Genomic DNA, 18,092 nt, shown 5'->3' on the forward strand with positions numbered 1-18,092 from the left:
TTCACTTCCTCTTCCTCTACTTTGAAAGGGAAGCAATGGGTAAAAGGCGCACAAATGGGCTGGAAAATACATTGACTTGTTCTTTTCAGCCTCTGTTGCTTGTTTGTTATAGTTAAAAGACACAAACCTCTTTTCATTTAGCAGAATCACGTTTAATGACGCAGACTGAGACAATTTTTTTAAAATCACAGTTTATTTGACAAATAGACTCAATGATTTTGAGTAGCAAACATGTTGCCAAATCTTTTTTCAATCATGTGTACAGTAATTTACAACATTGCAACACATCAAAAACATCTTGTTTAATATGGTGGCCAGTGGTGTTTCGAGAGTACCAGGAGTTTATTAGGGGTAAGGCACTGCACAAATAAATAATGACACTAAATTAACTTAATTTATATTACTTTTGAATATTTCTATATGATGCGCAAATCCTATTTTTTTCTGTGGATATGGGGTTGTCAATGTTCAAGTTTGCTTGTTCACGCTTTGCTTGCTTCAAACGCCACCACAAACGTCAGCTTTGTATGTGCTGTGGTAATAACAGTCGCAGTAAAAATAATTGCAGCCACCAAGCGATGCCATTGATTCTAAGTGAGGTTTCTATTTGAGGTACAGGTACTCATTTATGCAAATGAGTTGGGTGACTGCATTTCTTCGGAGGCTACTATTTGATGATATTGTAAAATAAGGTGTGATTTATTTGTTAAATTATTAAAATTTTTGGTGTATTTTGAAAAATTCCTGAGAAGAATTATACAATGATATGTACAAGATGTACGTATATTCACAGCTTCACTTCCATCCTTGCGATAAGATGAGATAACACACACTTCCCTCTTTTCTCCAAAAAAACATCACACACATTCGGAAAACCCTGCATCCTCATGTCACTCTTCTTCATCGTCTTCCTTTGCTTTGTCTTTCCTGTTCACCATTTCTTCTGGAAGCTGGTGGTGATGAGCGTCATCTTCCATCTCAGAATCAGCACTGTGGTCATGTGACTCACTGTGAGCCACCTCATAAGGTGACCCGACCTGTCCCCATGTGGCATTCAAGTGTCCGTCTCCACCTGGCTTCTTCTGGTGAGTCTCATCCTGCCGGAGTTCAGCTGGAGACCCCCGCCCTCTCACTTCCAGACCCCCTGAGGTGTCATGTCCATGATCATCTTCAGGGCTGTACTGGCTGCGTCTGTACAAGCTCTCCTCATCCTCCTCCTGACAGGAGCTACCAAGCACACTCTCGCCGTCAGACTGGGGAAAATGAAGACTGGGCAGACCTGGGGGCTTCTGGGAAAGATCGAAGGGCTTTTTTTGGTTGAAATGGCCCAGGAGGCTCATGGGAGAGGAGAGACAGAACCGCCCCCTTTGTCTGAACACTGAAATAAAACAATGAAGCAATACTTTTAGTGTCATGTTCAAGGGACGCTGCAGGCCCTCGTTTGTATTAGGTGTTATTTTTACATTTTTTATTTCGGGGCAGAAATTAAACAGCGATTTATTAAAAACTAAAAATATATACTACAGTATATCCCCACTGTCATGTCTTTGGGTCAAAGACATTAATAATTCATATGTTTCATAAGTTAGTTAAAATGAAAGTAATAAATAGCTAAAGGTTTACAGAGTGAGACATCTTGTCTAGAAAGTATCGTTTTGGGCCACTAGAGAGTGAGTGCTCTCAATGTAGACAAGCTTTGTCGTTTTCTCTCGGTGAAAAGCAGGCTGGCCTCACGGCAGAAACGAAACAGGAAAACCTCATAAACACGCTGAAAGTTGCCCTAAACTCTTGTTCCTCGGGAAATTATCGTCTTTGTAAGTATATTGGTGTATAAAGCACTTACATAGATGCATTTTCTATTTCAAAAGTTGTACTTGTTTTGTCAAGTTGGCTAACTTCATGCTACTGCTAGTTTGCATTTGCAGTTGGTGTACGTGTGTTAGCTAACGGTTAGCTGATGTGTGTTTAGCCTGCGACATGAGCAGTATTGGGATTTTTTCTGTGTGTTTCAGTTACCACTTATTTTTTACAAGAAAGCTTCATAAAGCAAGAAAAGCAAGCCTTGTGTGTGGAGTTTTCTTCATTGGTGTGCTGAGGACAGCACACCCGCCATTCTACCATCCCTGCGAATACATCAATAAAAAGCCCTAAAATTCAAATTTTTGATATTCTAAAACCTATAATATTCCTCTCACCATTATTAAATGTATTTTTAATTCAGTTTAAACTGCATACAGTATTAGAAAATGTGCAGTTAGACAGCATCACATTTTGCATCTTCCGGCTGGAAAATATTGAGTGAATTGACTTGGCACTATTTTTCTCCTGCAGATATTGCCATCAAACAACTATTTAAGTTACCATCCATCTAGTTTCTGTACTGCCTGTCTATGTTAGGTTCACAGGTTAGCTGGAGCCTATCCCAACTGTTTTTGGCCAAACCTGGACTGTTGGTATTTAAGTTACCATTAAAAATAAATATATTTCCAATTGAGGAATAGGGTTACAAATGCCAAACCACAAAAAGGTGGGGATCCACTATACATGTACAGTATATAATATAAATATTCGTGCCCTTACATCTTTCATCCAGCCCTCTGTCCATGACGCCGTGTTTCACCTTCATGTGTCTGGTGAGGTTTCCCTTCAGCGTGAACTTGCTGGGACAGTAGAGACATTTAAAGGGCTTGCTGTCAGAGTGGAGGTGCATGTGGCCCATTAAGTTGTGCATCCTGTTGAACTCCTTCCCACAAAGCTGCAAAGGCGACACAGACACAATGACACGTAATGATAATCTTGAATAATAATAATGTTTTTTCAGCATGTTTTAAAGAAACAATGGCCTACACAAGGGGTCAGCAACCAACGGCTCTGGAGCCTCTTTTTTGTGACTCCCATTGCGATGCTTGGATATCGGATATATAAGACCCGAGTGGGGAAAATGCACATCTTTGTAATGAATTTAAAAAAATCTGGTGATTGGATGAGCACAAGAAAGGCAGCGGCATGGAAACTTGTTTGCGCCAGAGTAAACATAACCGGTAAGTTTACAGTAATTTAAACATACATTTATAGAAGTTTATCCCCAATACTAGCAAGAGTACTCCATCAACTCGTCTTTTCTGACCTGAACTACTTTGATACCCCCAAATTCCCTTTTTCAAATATCCCGGCAAAAACTGGAGAATCCTAATTGGCTCAGCATGTGATTTCATCCCAGCTGTTGGTTGCCAGCTAAAAGAAACAGGCTGTCGATTGACTGTGCTACACATTTCTTTAGGTGCCAGGTAGTGAGGTTAAACCAAGATAATGGCATGATAACCCTACTGGTACTCACTGCACTTCTAGTTTTTCTATTCTCTTCTTAGAGTTTAGACCTTGCTTTCAACGTATGTATTGCGGCTCCAGGCTATTTTTCTTTAGTGGGCAAGGGGGTAAAATGGCTCTTTTCATAGTAAAGGTTACCGATCCCGAGCCTAGACCTTCAAATATTGCTGAATAGAGTACAAGGCCATTTATCATATACAGTAAGCGTACGGCTGAAAGACCATGCTGGTGTATACATTTTGTTGTATACAGTATGTCAGCATCGCCTCTATTGTGTTTCAAAATTTGCAACATTTTGACGACACGTAATCATGAATGAATGTGCAGGCGTTTCCACACTGATAAACCCGCTCTAACCCCCCGCCAACGACGCCGTCCTTGATTTCCTCGTTTCCTCTCTCCGTGTCTTCCCTCTGCTTCTCATCATCATCACACACACACACAAACAGAAGAAAAACAGAGGGACGGAGCGAGAGGAAGCAACAGAACAGGGAAGGGCAACTCCTCCGTTGTCCTTCCTCTCCATTCTTTTTTATTAGGGTGTTCCTTTCCTTCAGGAGGAGAGAGGGACTCTAAACTGTCCGAGAGGACCGTGAGAAAACAGGAAGCCCCCCTACCCCACTTTGCAAGCAGCAAAGAAAGCGAGATGAAATCTATTTGTGGGCCTTGTTCTCCGGGGAGGCTGGAGGCCATTGTTAGAGAGGCGGTTGTGTGCGGCGATATCCTTCCTATGAGCGAGTAGGCCGCCGCTGCCAAAAGCCTCCCTGCTATCTGGTCATGCTCTCAGCCACTTCTTTCTAAACACTGAGGTCAAATCAGCCTTTTTATAGACGCTTGCTTCACATTTGTCATTTTCAAGTCCCACTGCAGGATCGCCCACCTTGCACTTGTAAGGTTTGATGTCGGAGTGGACGATCATGTGGGCCTTCAGCGTCTGCTTCTGGACGAAGCTCTTGAAGCACTTGTGGCACTGGTAGGCTCTCACGTTGGTGTGGATGAGCACGTGACGCTTCATGTTGGCCAGCAGCGTGAACTCGCGGCCACAGATGCGACACTTGTGCTCCTTCACACCCTGAGATCAGAGTAAGAGTTAAATTGTGTCATAAAGAACCTGACTTGCTTATTTGCATGTTTAACTAAACACTTGATGCTGTGTAGGATTCCCGCCTCCATTAATATTCATTACAATTTCTGCCATACAAAACAATAGAAACAGAATTTATCATCGGTTCCAGGGTCAGACTGGCTCCACACCAACTTCATCTGCATAGGCACAAAGTTTCAGTAAACTTTTATTAACTGTCATACTGTCATAAGTGTAAAAGGAAGTCAACCATTGTTAATAGAAAAAGTATCATATGTGGTCTAAACTTAAGTGACTGCTAGCCAAGTATCTTCACATAAACACTTCCTGATGTACATTACCTTAAATTGGCTTACACAGCGTTGCGGCTTATTTATGGCTAAATTCTATTTTTGTGACATTTCCTTTAATTCAGAACTACTACTAATTGTTTAGATACTGTGCCGCTTGCAGGTCAGTGAGGAAACAATAGCTTTTTCTTTGGCAGGAGCCAATCACAAGCTATAAGTGCACTCACAACAAGCTTGTCAAGTCATTGGAAGGCAGTGGAGGTCAGTATATAAACCAGTGTAACTTACGGTGTCATTTTGCAAAGACCACTTCATTAACAGCACTAAATTCATCACACAGCAACTTAATACTTAAAAGGTGTAAATGCAAATACACAAACACGTCACAATATGACTGCATTATCGGATTATCATTATAAAAATATAATTATAAAACTGATATTGAGACATCGTTCTATATTTCCGAGGTATAATGTTTCAGTGTTAGTTGCTGTGTGATGAGTTTAATGTTTGTAAGATGACACAGCGAGTCGCTTGTATTTTGTAATGACCTCCTACAATTTCCAGTGGGTTGTTCATTCATATCATATGTGCACCGCATTTTCCATTAACATCATGCATGGTTCATGCATTCAAGAAAATGAAAACAAATAACAACATTGAATGGATTTGAATGACTTCCCCCAACTACACTTTTGTGAATGAATTCCACTTACTTTGTGAGTGAGCGTGTGTTGCTTGAGGTGGTGTGACTGGATGAACTCCATCCCACACTCACTACAGATGTATGGTCGGATGTCTTTGTGCTTCATCATGTGGTTCTGTAGCTGACTCGGATACTGGAAAGTCTTCTGGCACTCGGAACACCTGCAACAGAAATCACCATTTGTACTGGAAATATAAACCATACTAGTCTTCAGCTGCAAAGAAGTTGAAGTTTACTGTTTGGTTGGGCCTCACCTGTACAAGGTGGGTCCACGGTGGGCAGTCAGGTGTCTCTTCAGCTGGCCCAGCGTAGGGAAATCCAGGCCGCACTCGACACACACGTTGTCCTGGCCTTTCTCATGTTTCAGCTCGTGAGCGCGAAGCTCGCTGGGGTACGCAAAGCCTCTGGCACACACCCTGCAGCTAGTTGGGGGGGGGGGGGGGGGTGTTAAATGTTAGAGCAGCTTTGCCAAACTTTAGAATTGAACACCAAAATTAACCCAACCCCCCCAAAAAAAATTCAATTTATACTTTTTCTCACCCCTTTTTGCCTCTGGCGCTAAAACATAAAAGACGTAAAAATATGTCACCGGGAGCGAGCGGTCAGGTGGAAAAAAAATATGTCTTTGGTCGCGAATGAGTTAAATAAATAAATAAATAACACCACCGTTAAACAGCTTTCAATTTACTCAGTGAAAAGCATTGATCTACAAATTTTGTTAATTGTTTTTGTCATTGCAGAGTGGGTTTTTAGTGTTTTTTGGGTGGGATTTTGAATATCTTAGACGATCGATTGACATATTCACTGTATTGTCATTGGTCTATATGGGGCGTAAATAGTTCTGCTCTAGGAGTTCTGCCTAGCAACATGTGGCTGCAATTGTGTGACATTCCTGCATCTGCTAGCTAGGGTAGCTAAATACGCATAACAGTTAAACAGTTTCCATAATAATTATGCACATCTGCGTTGTTTAGTATTGTCGAGCACTTGCATTTTCCTTTTATGCTGCTTATTAAGTGGTAGGTGCTGCATGATTTTTCAAAATAAAAGCACACAGAATGAGAGAAGAAGATGAGACATGCATGTACCTGTAAGGCTTGACGTCGCTATGCTGCATCATGTGCCTCTTCAGATGGCTTGTCTGGGTGAAGGCCTTGTGGCACACCTGACACTTGTGTGGCCTCATGCCCTGGTGGGTGAGCAGGTGTGTGTGCAGGTGGCTCAGCTGCTTGAAGAGCTTCCCGCACAGGTGACAGCCGTGGGGTTTGATACCCTTGTGGCCCAGAATGTGCGTGACCAGGTTGTACTTGGATGTGTATGACTTGTCACACATACGACACTTCCATCGCTTCTGATCCCCACCCATGTCCACGTAGTAACTTTCATCTACGTGGACATCCAGACCCGGCTTCTCTGTGCTGCTTGGTCTGCCTCGATGTGGGGCATCATGGCTGCGGAGTGCCGGCCTGACATCCTGCCTGGCGTTGAAGGCCCCAGGTGGGAAGGGCATCACAGGGCCGGGCATGAAGAAGGAATACGGGAGGAGGCTGGGGTGGAGAGGTGGGAAGTATGACGGGTGGATGAGAAAAGGAGGTGGAGGCCACATGGAGGGCGGATTGAGAGGCTCCTGTTTCACCTGCACAGGTACATGGACGGCCCTGTGATGAAACCTGTTCAACTCAATCATGCTTGGGATGGGCCGTGGGGGTGAGGCGGGGGTAGGTTGAGATGAGAAGGAGAGGTGGGATGCTTTCGGTATGCTGCTTTCCTCCTCTTCATCCACTCTTCTTTGCTCACACTCTTGGGCATGCATTTTGAATGGAGTTCTTTTGCGTTTTTGGGACCCAAGTGGACTGTTGCGTTCTCCAGTGGGTGACATACATTTTGGGGCCTTAAGAATGAGCGGAGATGGAGTTAAGTAGAAAGACTCCTGATCTGCTTGATGAGCATCTTCTCTGAAACGAGGACTTCTGGGTGGTGAGAGACTGACTGTTTCCATTTTGATCCTGCAGAAAAACGACAAAGGAGCATGTTGAAAATTACAATATTGCTTGTGAATGTTGAGAGATGGTGTCACCAAGCCAAAAAGTCAAAGAAAGACATGAAATGAAGACTATAATAAGTACTCTTTAGTCAATATACAGTAGTACATCACAGTATCATACAGTTTATACCATACAAATATCCCCAAATACTGTAAATGAGCAGTATAGGGATGTTATAATAATCACCATTATCATAATAATGGTCAGGAGGTCCATACTTTTCATTGCACAGTGTTGTTGTCATGAGAGCATGTGAGATTGAAACCTGAGTTTAGAAAATGCAATAATAAATTAATCACACTTGCTAATTTTGCCGGCCTCCATACGTATATTGCCATATGCATGTGTGTCTGTTTTTCTCCTCTCTCGCCTCCAAAAACGCAGGAAGAGAGCTCACTCTGTGCATTGGTTTGGGACCTAGACACTTCATAGAACAACGACAAACATAGTGAGACATCTTGTTATTCATACAGTCGCTTTGTCTCTGTTGAGGGGGGTGGAGCTTTGTCAGGAGCAATGCAAGGCCACATAGTGGATATTAGGTTGGAAAAAGGTGCTTGCAAAACCAAATGCCACAGCCACTGGGAATATTATTCCAAGGTGAGCAAGGTAAGCCCATGCCAACACAATATCCACCTGATCCGGTTTTCCCATCTGGGGAAAAAAACGTCACATCAACATGCAAAGCTTTCGTACTGACATTCACTTTGATGTTTGGTCAGCAAAGCCAATTCAAAAGCAACAGCGACAAAATTCTGTGTGTTCACAAAAAGTCATCTCAAAGGAAATGTTGCTCTTTAATACAGTGGAAAAGGCAGCATTTCAAGAAATGCTGCAAACGTTTGACAGACAGTACAAATTGCAAAACTACGTCACAAACGGCAATACCACAGCTTTACAGAGTGAAATATGACATATAAAAAGAAAAATTGCATAACCAATACATATTATCTATTGTTATATACCGTATTATACTGTACTACTGTACAGTGACATTACATCACTAACACACAAATGCTTTTCTCACAGCATCATACGTACGACTTTTACTACTCCAAACCTGGTTTCAGTTCATGACTGCATGCGTGTGTCACTGGACAATAGATTTGTGGATCCACACATACCGACACCTTTCACTTCATACTTTCACAGAAAATTTAGGAACTCTGTCAAACGTTCACCTGTTGCCTTTCGCTTCTCCATCTCCCATTTTTTTTTCTCATCTCTGTTAAACTTCCTTTTTTTGTCTTCCACCCTCCTCTAATACAAACCTGTGCATGGAACCTAACCAACAATGATGTAAAACAGTCATTGCAAGACTATTGTGATCATCATATCTGCTTCTGCTCAAATCATTTATTGTTTAAGTACACTGATCCACAAAGTACAAACACAACCAAACCAAGTACTTCAAGTTCCATAAGAAGTTTTTTGGAAACGCACCTGACACTTTATTAGGTACAATCTAATGACATCCAATACAAAAGCTTTATCCACACACATTTACACAAATGACGTATTCATTTAAAAATATGCATACTATTGAGAGTGAGTGAGGGTTCATTTAGGTCAGATAAAAAAAACACATTGTTATCATTGTGAAAGTACGTTGTTTTTTTTTATAAAGTTCATTAGAATATACATAGGAAAGTAATATTGTGTGTATGAGTGGTGACTTTAGAGTATGAAAAGACAATGTTTCTCCACGTCATGAATGGAAGCCAAATACATCTGCGGCAACCATCCCTTTAATTCTATACAATGTTATTGTATAGAATATTGTATTTTAACATGTTATTTGTTCACCTGATAACATATTTTGAAAATGCATTATCTTGTGGCATGGCTGAAAAGGTGCAGCAAACTGCTCTCCAAACAATCCCATTCAAAAGAGAAGTACCTCCTTGTGCCCATGTGCCCATGTGTCCATGTGCCAGTGTGTGCCATGTGTCAGTGTGGGAGTCTGCAGTCTTGTGTGTGGCCTACCCGAGTGAGCGCCGTGATGCCGTGGCTCCGTGCTGGCGTTCTCCCTCCTTCTCCCTGCTGACAATGCTGCGGCCCATCCACAGATGAGCTTTTTTGGAGGGACTTAAGAAGGAGAACAGGAACAATCACTTTGTTCTCATTTTTCAGATGAGTACCTTCGGAGAGAAGGAAGGAAGGGAGGGGAGAGGAAGTCAACAAGTCGAGTGCCTTCCTGCAGAAAAATAAGGAAACACTAGATAGACATCTCCATTTCTCTATGAAATAAAGGGATCTGCAGAGCTTTTGGAGGAATGCAGGGAGGGGCCCGTGGATGGTTGATGTTTCTTCGAGACAACAATGCACTTTGAACGGGTAACAGCATGCAGCCATGGTAGCTGTAAACACTCTCATCTGGAACTTCAGTAAGGAAAGCAGTGCATCACCACAATATGAATGAAAGAAATATGGAATATAGAATAATTATATGATTACATAATATTGAACACTGTACATGAAAATCATATTCATGTAAAATAATCAGTAAGCCCGCTGCGTTAATAACACGTTGGATTTTACAGTTGTACAGAAAGAAAATATAAAAATAAAGTGATCATTCTTTTTAAAAGAAAAATGAAATTATAATCATACAAAATAACCTAAAAATGAAAATATCATCTTTTTACCAGCACCAGTCAATTCTGAATACTGTAGGAATTAGGGATGTCTGATATTAGCTCTTTTGCAGAAAACAGATATGCCGATACTGTCCAACTCTCAATTTTTAATACCGATATCAGCCTATACTGATACTGATATGTGGTGGAATGAACACATATGTGTTGTATACAGCATTTTTTTAAATATCGGTCTTCATGATCGAGGAAAAAATCAGATACTGATATCAACCGATTTTTATGCCAATATCGGGTCGATAATTAGCGGTACCACAAATTTTCAGACATTCATTCATTTTCTACCGCTTATCCTCACAAGGGTCGCAGGGGGTGCTGGGCGTGCCGGAGCCTATCCCAGCTGTCTTCGGGCGAGAGGCAGGGTACACCCTGGACTGGTTGCCAGCCAATCACAGGGCACATATAGACAAACAACCATTCACACTCACATTCATACCTATGGACAATTTCATTCATTCATTCATTCATTTTCTACCGCTTATCCTCACGAGGGTCGCGGGGGTGCTGGAGCCTATCCCAGCTGTCTTCGGGCGAGAGGCGGGGTACACCGGGGACTGGTCGCCAGCCAATCACAGGGCACATATAGACAAACAACCATTCACACTCACATTCATACCTATGGACAATTTGGAGTCGCCAATTAACCTAGCATTTTTTGGAATGTGGGAGGAAACCGGAGTACCCGGAGAAAACCCACGCATGCACAGGGAGAACATGCAAACTCCACACAGAGATGGCCGAGGGTGGAATCAAACTCAGGTCTCTGTGTGGCCTGCGCTCTAACCACTCACGCTGTGCAGCCCCGATACTTGCAATCTGATAATCTAAAACCAGCACGAAACACCATTGGTGTAAAACACAAATGGGCACATTTAAACACAAAACCAATTTTAATGTCTAAAGCCAGAAAGAAGAGATGACACCAGCCAACTAATGTGATTGCTCAGAATGATGTGGCACAGTGATGAGTCGAGTGTGGGGGTGGGGTGGGGGGCTGTAATTGAACTCATATCATTGATAGAGGGAGACTGTCCTCTTTGGTTTGTGGTCCATCATTAGGTGTGTTAATGAGCTCATGAGACCAATTAACCTAAGGACCTGGACAATGTGTGCTTCAATACAGGCAAGACAATTAAGGAGTTTTACGCATGTGATTATGAGATTATCCATGTGTGCGCAAAACCAAGTCGGCTCAAATGCCAAAAAAAAAAAACAGTTCAGGGAATTCAAAAGACGTAAAAAAACATAACTCACTAGTGGGGCCATGTGTGCTACACAGACAACAAAAAACACAAAGACTGGCCTTAACCAGGAGCAAAATAGACTTTTTTAGCCCTTTTGACACTGATACAGTCTCTTTGTCTCTTTTTGGTGGAGGCGGAGCTGCTAGCATACACACAGAGTGGTAGTGTAGTGGAAATTAAATTAGTAGATTGCAAAATATTGTCATTTTTTTCAGTGTACCTTTCCTAATGTATTGTTAAAATCTGAATCATGACAGAAAACTAATTATACTTGGGGCTCTATTTTCGTTTTGTATTTTTGCCTACACCATGCCAACAGGATGTGGCCAGTGCAATTTTCGTGAGCAGCACAGTGTGGCGCAGCACGGTGTGGCGCAACACGGCGCACCCACTCCTCCAACCCCTCCCACCAGCCCGAGTGGCAAAGAGGGAGGAGAGTGAAATCTTAACCAATCAAATGAACGCGTCTCATTGTCTTTAAATCTGCGCATCAGAGGCCACAATGCCACCATGCACCATGTATACACCACCACGTGGGACAGTTTCTAAACTGTCGATTGGGGGGGGCAAGCCATTTTTATACATTATATAGTGGTTGCTGTGAATGTTTATTGCACTGAAATGTGCCTGACACAATGAAAAATAGTTGTGGGCAAAACCGTTCATTTCAGTGAACCGGATCATTCCGGTTCATTCAGTAAAAAGATCCGTTCATTTCATTAAATTCGGCCAATGATCTCCCCCTGTGTATAAACCTGGTCAGCCGTGTTGAGTCTGTCGAGTTTGTTTCAACTCAACAGCGCAACATGATGACTAGTAGTGTGTCGGTCATGAACGAACGGGTCAAAGGAACTAGTTCTTTTTGTGAACGGAATGAACGAGATCACCTACAGTGTTGGTCAATCTCTTGGTCTTGGTCTTTCAGTCAGCTAACCCCACCCACAAAGAGAGAGGCGCGACGATAGGATAAGACAGGCAAGCACGCAGATAGTCCCGCCCTGCAAAAGGAACGGTGAACTGATCCTCTAGCCAATCAAACAATCAAAAAAAAAGCATTTGCAACTGAACGGACGGAACGGGTATTTTAGGGGCGGTGACCTCGTTCATTCCGTTCACAAAAAGAAAAAAAGTTCTTTTGACCCGTTCGTTTATGACTGACACACCACTACTGAAAATCCTGTGAGGTTTTGTTGACATTTGTACACTGTGTGCCTGTCAGCCAATTTACCACTGCACAGGGTGCACAGGGTGCGCAGGGTGCGCAGGGTGCACAGGGTGCACCGAGAACAGACCAGGTCGGAGCTGGCCATCCTTCAGGGCACCTTTGGCATGCTGTTTTGTCACAAAATTGTCACTGCACCAAACTGCACTGGACCACCTCTCTCCTGTGGCCACGCCCATCTTGGCACACCCCAAATTATGACATGATTATATCTGTCATATTATGATTATATATGTGTTGTGTTGTTGTGTCCTGTCATGCATTTGTGATGTATTGATAAAGCAATAAAGTTTATTCCCAAAGAGGTGTCTGGCAGCTCTTATAGGCACTCAACAGTTCCTCCACGGCCATCCAGCATGATTATTAAAAAGATTTCACTGCTCCTGCATAATTTCACCTTGTTGACCTCGCTGACTTCCTGTCGTGTCCAACATGCACAGTCACGCACTTTAATGATTGGAGAGGCAAACTGGGTGCTGCTCTTTGACCTGCCTGATGGTCAGCTCCATCACCTGACCACAAGCGATTCATTAAAGAGCCCTAAGTGGCTTTTGGCTTTCTGTGGCACTCTTAAAAAGAAGCCAGGGAAGTATATATAAGGCATGTCGGCACCACCTGAAGCACCATAATCATACTAGGAGAACTCAACCAGCCACTAAACAGCAACAAGTGAGGATTTAGGCTTGTGCTTTCAATTCTAGTTTATAATATTTAACTCTAAACAATTCTTTTTAAAGTTCCTATTTCAGCAAAGATGAGCGGAGCAGCCGTGTCCCTGTGCCTCTTTTTCCTCCTGTCTGTATGCTCAGCGTGCTACATCTCCAACTGTCCCATTGGCGGGAAAAGATCCATCATGGACGCCCCACTGCGCAAGGTAAGCTCTTAAAATTGCACAATGTTTTCTGCATGATTGACATCCAGGCCAATAATATCAATAAGTAGTATATGTTTGTATACAAAAGCCCTTTAAGAGCTGTAGTGTTGTTTATTCTAACTTATATGGGGTCACCACTGTTAGTGTAAAGCAGAGGATGTCAAATTTGTTTTCATTGAGGGCCACATCGCAATTATGGCCGTAGTTGCCATCTTTTTGTAAAAAGGCTACTGTTGAACCTTTGTTGAAAAAAACTAGTCTGGATCCTTTAATTTTATCAAATTATCGGCCAATCTCTAAACTGCCTTTTATCTCAAAGATTTTAGAAAGAAGTGTTCTTGCACAGATGCAACCTTTTTTAGATGAGAATGGGATTTTAGACACTTTTCAGTCAGGTTACAGGGCTTTTCATAGCACTGAGTCTGCACTTTTAAAGGTTTTTAACGACCTATTTTTAATAACTGACTCTGGTGGTTCAGCCATTTTAGTGCTTTTAGACCTGACTGCTGCTTTTGACACAGTGGACCATACCATTCTTTTATCTCGCCTGGAGAACTGTGTGGGTGTCAGGGGGTCTGCTCTTGAGTGGTTTAGGTCGTACCTGTCAGGGAGATGCCTTGCCGTGGGACTTGGGGGATCTTACTCCTCCACTGCTCCGCTTGACTGTGGAGTTCCGCAAGGATCAATTCTTGGGCCCATTTTATTTGCCCTCTACCTGGTCCCACTTGGCGCAGTACTTAAAAAGCATGGCATCTCCTATCACTTGTATGCGGACGACTGCCAGCTGTACTTGCCACTCGCAAAAAATAATCATGCCCCCCTGACACCCCTTCTTGAGTGCTTAAGGGATGTCAAGGCCTGGTTGGCTCACAACTTTTTAATGCTTAACGAGGAGAAGACCGAAGCTATCCTCCTCAACTATAAAGGCCCCCCTATAGACTTCGGTCCCCTCCAAAACAACATTCGTCCCTCAGCCACCAGCCTTGGCGTCATAATAGACAGTGATTTTAAACTCAACAAACAAATTAATGCAGTTATAAAATCCTGTTTTTATCATCTTCGGCTTTTATCTAAAATTAAATCTTTTTTATCTTTGCAACACTTTGAGCAAGTCATGCACGCTTTTATTTCATCACGTCTGGACTACTGTAATGCACTTTACTCTGGAATTAGCCAAAAGTCTCTCTCCCGCTTACAGTTAGTCCAGAACTCTGCGGCACGGCTTTTAACAGGAACCAAAAAGGGGGAGCACATCACCCCAATTCTGGCCTCCCTTCATTGGTTGCCTGTTCGTTTTAGGATTGATTTTAAGATTTTATTGTTTGTTTTTAAGGGGTTGAATGGGCTGGCCCCCAAATACATCTCGGACCTCATCCAAGTTTACTCTCCAGCTCGGTCACTGAGGTCCGAGGGCCAGCTCCAACTTGTGGTGCCCAAGACGAGACTTAAGACCAGGGGGGACCGAGCCTTTTCTGTGGTCGGCCCCAAACTATGGAACTCTCTGCCCTCCCAAGTAAAAAAGGCCCCCAATATCGAAAGCTTTAAGTCTCGTCTTAAAACCCACTTTTATTCTCTGGCTTTTAACTCAGAGTGAGTCGTATGGTCCTGTGTCTTTTAGTTCTTTGTTTTTATTGTAATTGGTTCTATTTTTTTATACTTTTATTGCTTTGTTTCTTGTTTTTAATATTTTAATATCTATTTTATTATTTTATTTCTTAAATGCTCTTTTAGTTTTGGATTATTACTTTTTATTTTTACTCGTCTGTGCAGCACTTTGGAAACTCTGTTTATAAAATGTGCTATATAAATAAAGTGGATTGGATTGGATAGTTGTAACTGTCAATATGCAGTTTATGACTATATATATATATGAATAGAACTTCATGGGTACAGATTTCTGTCAAAATGAACCACATCTGGCCCCCGAGCCTTGAGTTTGATACATGTGGTGCAAAGGAAAGCATGATTTCTAATACTTGTGATTGCTTTCAGTGCATGTCATGTGGCCCCGGGGACAGGGGTCGCTGTTTCGGCCCTAATATCTGCTGCAGTGAGGGCTTTGGCTGCCTTTTGGGCTCTGCAGAAGCAGCCCGCTGCCTGGAGGAGAACTACCTGCTCACCCCCTGCCAGGCGGGGGGGAAACCCTGTGGATCCGAGGGCGGACGTTGTGCCGCTTCGGGACTTTGCTGTGACGCAGGTATCTAGCCTCTTTATCATTTGTTTTACTGTGATCTATTTCATTAAATATGGTATATTATGTTCTTCAAGATCCTCCCACATTCCAAAAACATGCTAGGTTAATTAGCAACTCCAAATTGTCTATAGGTATGAATGTGAGTGTGAATGGTTGTTTGTCTATATGTGCCCTGTGATTGGCTGGCGACCAGTCCAGGGTGTACCCCGCCTCTCGCCCAAAGACAGCTGGCATAGGCTCCAGCACCCCCGCGACTCTCGTGATGATAAGCGGTAGAAAATGAATGAATGAATATTCTTCAAGAAATGCAAAGAAATGATCGTGGTTGACTATGGCTTATGATTAGTCCAAAAATATTGAAAGACAAGTCATAATTAGCACTCTGGCCACTAGGTGTCAGTAACGCTACACTGATAAATGAGATTACATTACCTTAACACTGCATGGAGTCAGCCATGGAATGTCCGACACGATAGAGTGAAAACAAGTTCTCCTCCCATTCCGTGTGGAAGTGGTAAGTTGGCTTCTTACTTTTGTCCTTCTTATTCACTCTGTTTGAAACAGTTTTGTCAGTTTAGAATAAATACATTTGAGGCTAACTAGTTAGCTTGGTAGCTTGCTACAGTATATGCTAAGAGCGGCGACTGTCTCTTTTCTCCCTGCAGTGACCCTGTGCGTCATTGTTGTGTAATGTAATGTAAACAAAGGATAGTAGGAGCATAAAGGTGACTATAGAGGTGTGATTTCACGTCTACGGTGCTCTAATAATGGTAAAGAATACACATTTAGGAGATGGTAGACAGGTTTTCTATGTAGTATTGGTTGTTTTTTGTGTGGTTGTAATGTTTGGTTACCTACTTTAGATATAGGGCAGGACAAAAAAGTAGAAACAACAATCCGCATGATGCAGCGCAGATTTACACCATTGCAAACCTAAAAAAAAAAAACAGGGGAAATTCTTCTCTGTGTGTAAGAGATCACTCAATAATCTTATGAAATCAATTGACTACTTTTATGGGGAAAAGGTTGACAGCATAAAAGGGTTAAAAAAACTGATAAGAAGACATGGTGATAGCACTTACTTCATGGAGTACTTTTCCTTTTTCAAAGAGAGTTGCACCGCAGACCAGGCGTGTCTCACGGAGGAGGAGGCAGACGATCAAGTGGGCCAATACGAAGGCACCGACACCGGGGACATCATCCTGAAGCTCCTTCATCTGGCCGCTCACGCCTCTCCTCATCGAGGCACCCAATGAGTGGACGCTGAGGAAGTGGAGGGACGCATTAGAGCTTTAGTGCATATTAACAGTTAGCGTCTGTCAGTATATTTTTCTGTATGAAAATGGGGATGGGAGTGATTTGTCATCCAGCTATCTTGCATGTTGAAATAAAGTTTCGAGAGTACACTACAGAGAGATTGAAGTTCGGTCCTCAATATCTTTTTTTTTTCATTGAAAAGAATGACTCAGCTCAGAGCTTATCAGACTGCACTGTTACACCATGATGACATACACAATTATCTCTCATCCATCTTGTGCATGTGTGGCAACAACACAGCCCTGTTCCTTGACTGATGATTCATGGTCACGTAGGACCCATTTGTCATCTTAACAGTAAATCTTCCAATAGTTTGTATGCAAATGTTGAAATATAAACACATCACGAGTGCAGACCAGTGAACACGACATGAGAGGTGATTGGCTTACGATGATTGAATCATGCTGTGTGACAAAAGGAGGCCTCACGGGGAGCTAATCTCCATTAGTCGTGACATCAGCGGAGTAAAGTTCCTCTGCAGGGAATGAAGAGCAAGGTTCAAATACAGTACAGTGCAGGGCAACACATGCACAAACCTTGTATGAGGACTTGCATTACTTGTATTATGCTAATGTTTCCAAATGCAACAAAGTGAGCATTCCCTCAGCAAATATTGCAGGATTTTTTTGTAGCATTATCTTTTTACCTCTCATGCTAAAAATGGAACTAAATATTCTGCCTGTGACATATATGAAATTAGCTTAGCAGATACTTTTCTTTATTTTTCTAAGCTGCTGCGACTCCTCTGATGTCTTCAGGTGCCTCCCAAGGGAAAACCCATAGAATACATTCATTCATTCATTTTCTACCGGGTGGGGGGGCTGAAGCCAATCCCAGCTGTCTTTGTACACCCTGGACTGGTCGCCAGCCAATCACAGGGCACATATAGACAAACAACCATTCACACTCACATTCATACCTATGGACTATTTGGAGTCACCAATTAACCTAGCATGTTTTTGGAATGTGGGAGGAAACTGGAGTACCCGGAGATGAGGAAAACCCACGCATGCACGGGGAGAACATGCAAACTCCACACAGAGATGGCCGAGGGTGGAATTGAACCCTGGTCTTCTAGCTGTGAGGTCTGCGCGCTAACCACTTGACGACCGTGCCACCCCATCATGAAGCA

At 42.6% G+C, this 18,092-nt stretch overlaps 2 protein-coding genes across 3 annotated transcripts; one reads left to right on the forward strand and one right to left on the reverse strand.

The window, feature by feature from the left end:
- Positions 1-203: 203 nt before the first annotated feature.
- On the reverse strand, positions 204-16,882 carry znf366 (zinc finger protein 366). 2 transcript variants are annotated; one of them, XM_058071140.1, is made up of 9 exons: positions 16,726-16,882; positions 16,502-16,576; positions 9,439-9,593; positions 6,496-7,413; positions 5,662-5,829; positions 5,418-5,568; positions 4,208-4,399; positions 2,581-2,755; positions 204-1,378 (listed from the first exon to the last, which is right to left on the reverse strand). In XM_058071140.1, the coding sequence occupies exons 3-9, from the start codon at positions 9,513-9,515 to the stop codon at positions 891-893; spliced, it is 2,169 nt and encodes a 722-aa protein (XP_057927123.1). In that variant the 5' UTR covers positions 9,516-9,593; positions 16,502-16,576; positions 16,726-16,882; the 3' UTR covers positions 204-890. The 2 variants fall into 2 exon arrangements, with proteins under 2 accessions (XP_057927123.1, XP_057927124.1); XM_058071141.1 differs by having other exon boundaries at positions 1,196-1,378; positions 2,621-2,755.
- On the forward strand, positions 13,150-17,049 carry LOC131128363 (isotocin-neurophysin IT 1-like). Its single transcript, XM_058071144.1, has 4 exons — positions 13,150-13,244; positions 13,313-13,449; positions 15,442-15,646; positions 16,754-17,049. The coding sequence occupies exons 2-4, from the start codon at positions 13,330-13,332 to the stop codon at positions 16,897-16,899; spliced, it is 471 nt and encodes a 156-aa protein (XP_057927127.1). The 5' UTR covers positions 13,150-13,244; positions 13,313-13,329; the 3' UTR covers positions 16,900-17,049.
- The last annotated feature ends 1,043 nt before the right edge of the window (positions 17,050-18,092 follow it).

The sequence above is a fragment of the Doryrhamphus excisus genome, chromosome 4, assembly GCF_030265055.1.
Source record: "Doryrhamphus excisus isolate RoL2022-K1 chromosome 4, RoL_Dexc_1.0, whole genome shotgun sequence".
NCBI lineage: Eukaryota > Metazoa > Chordata > Actinopteri > Syngnathiformes > Syngnathidae > Doryrhamphus > Doryrhamphus excisus.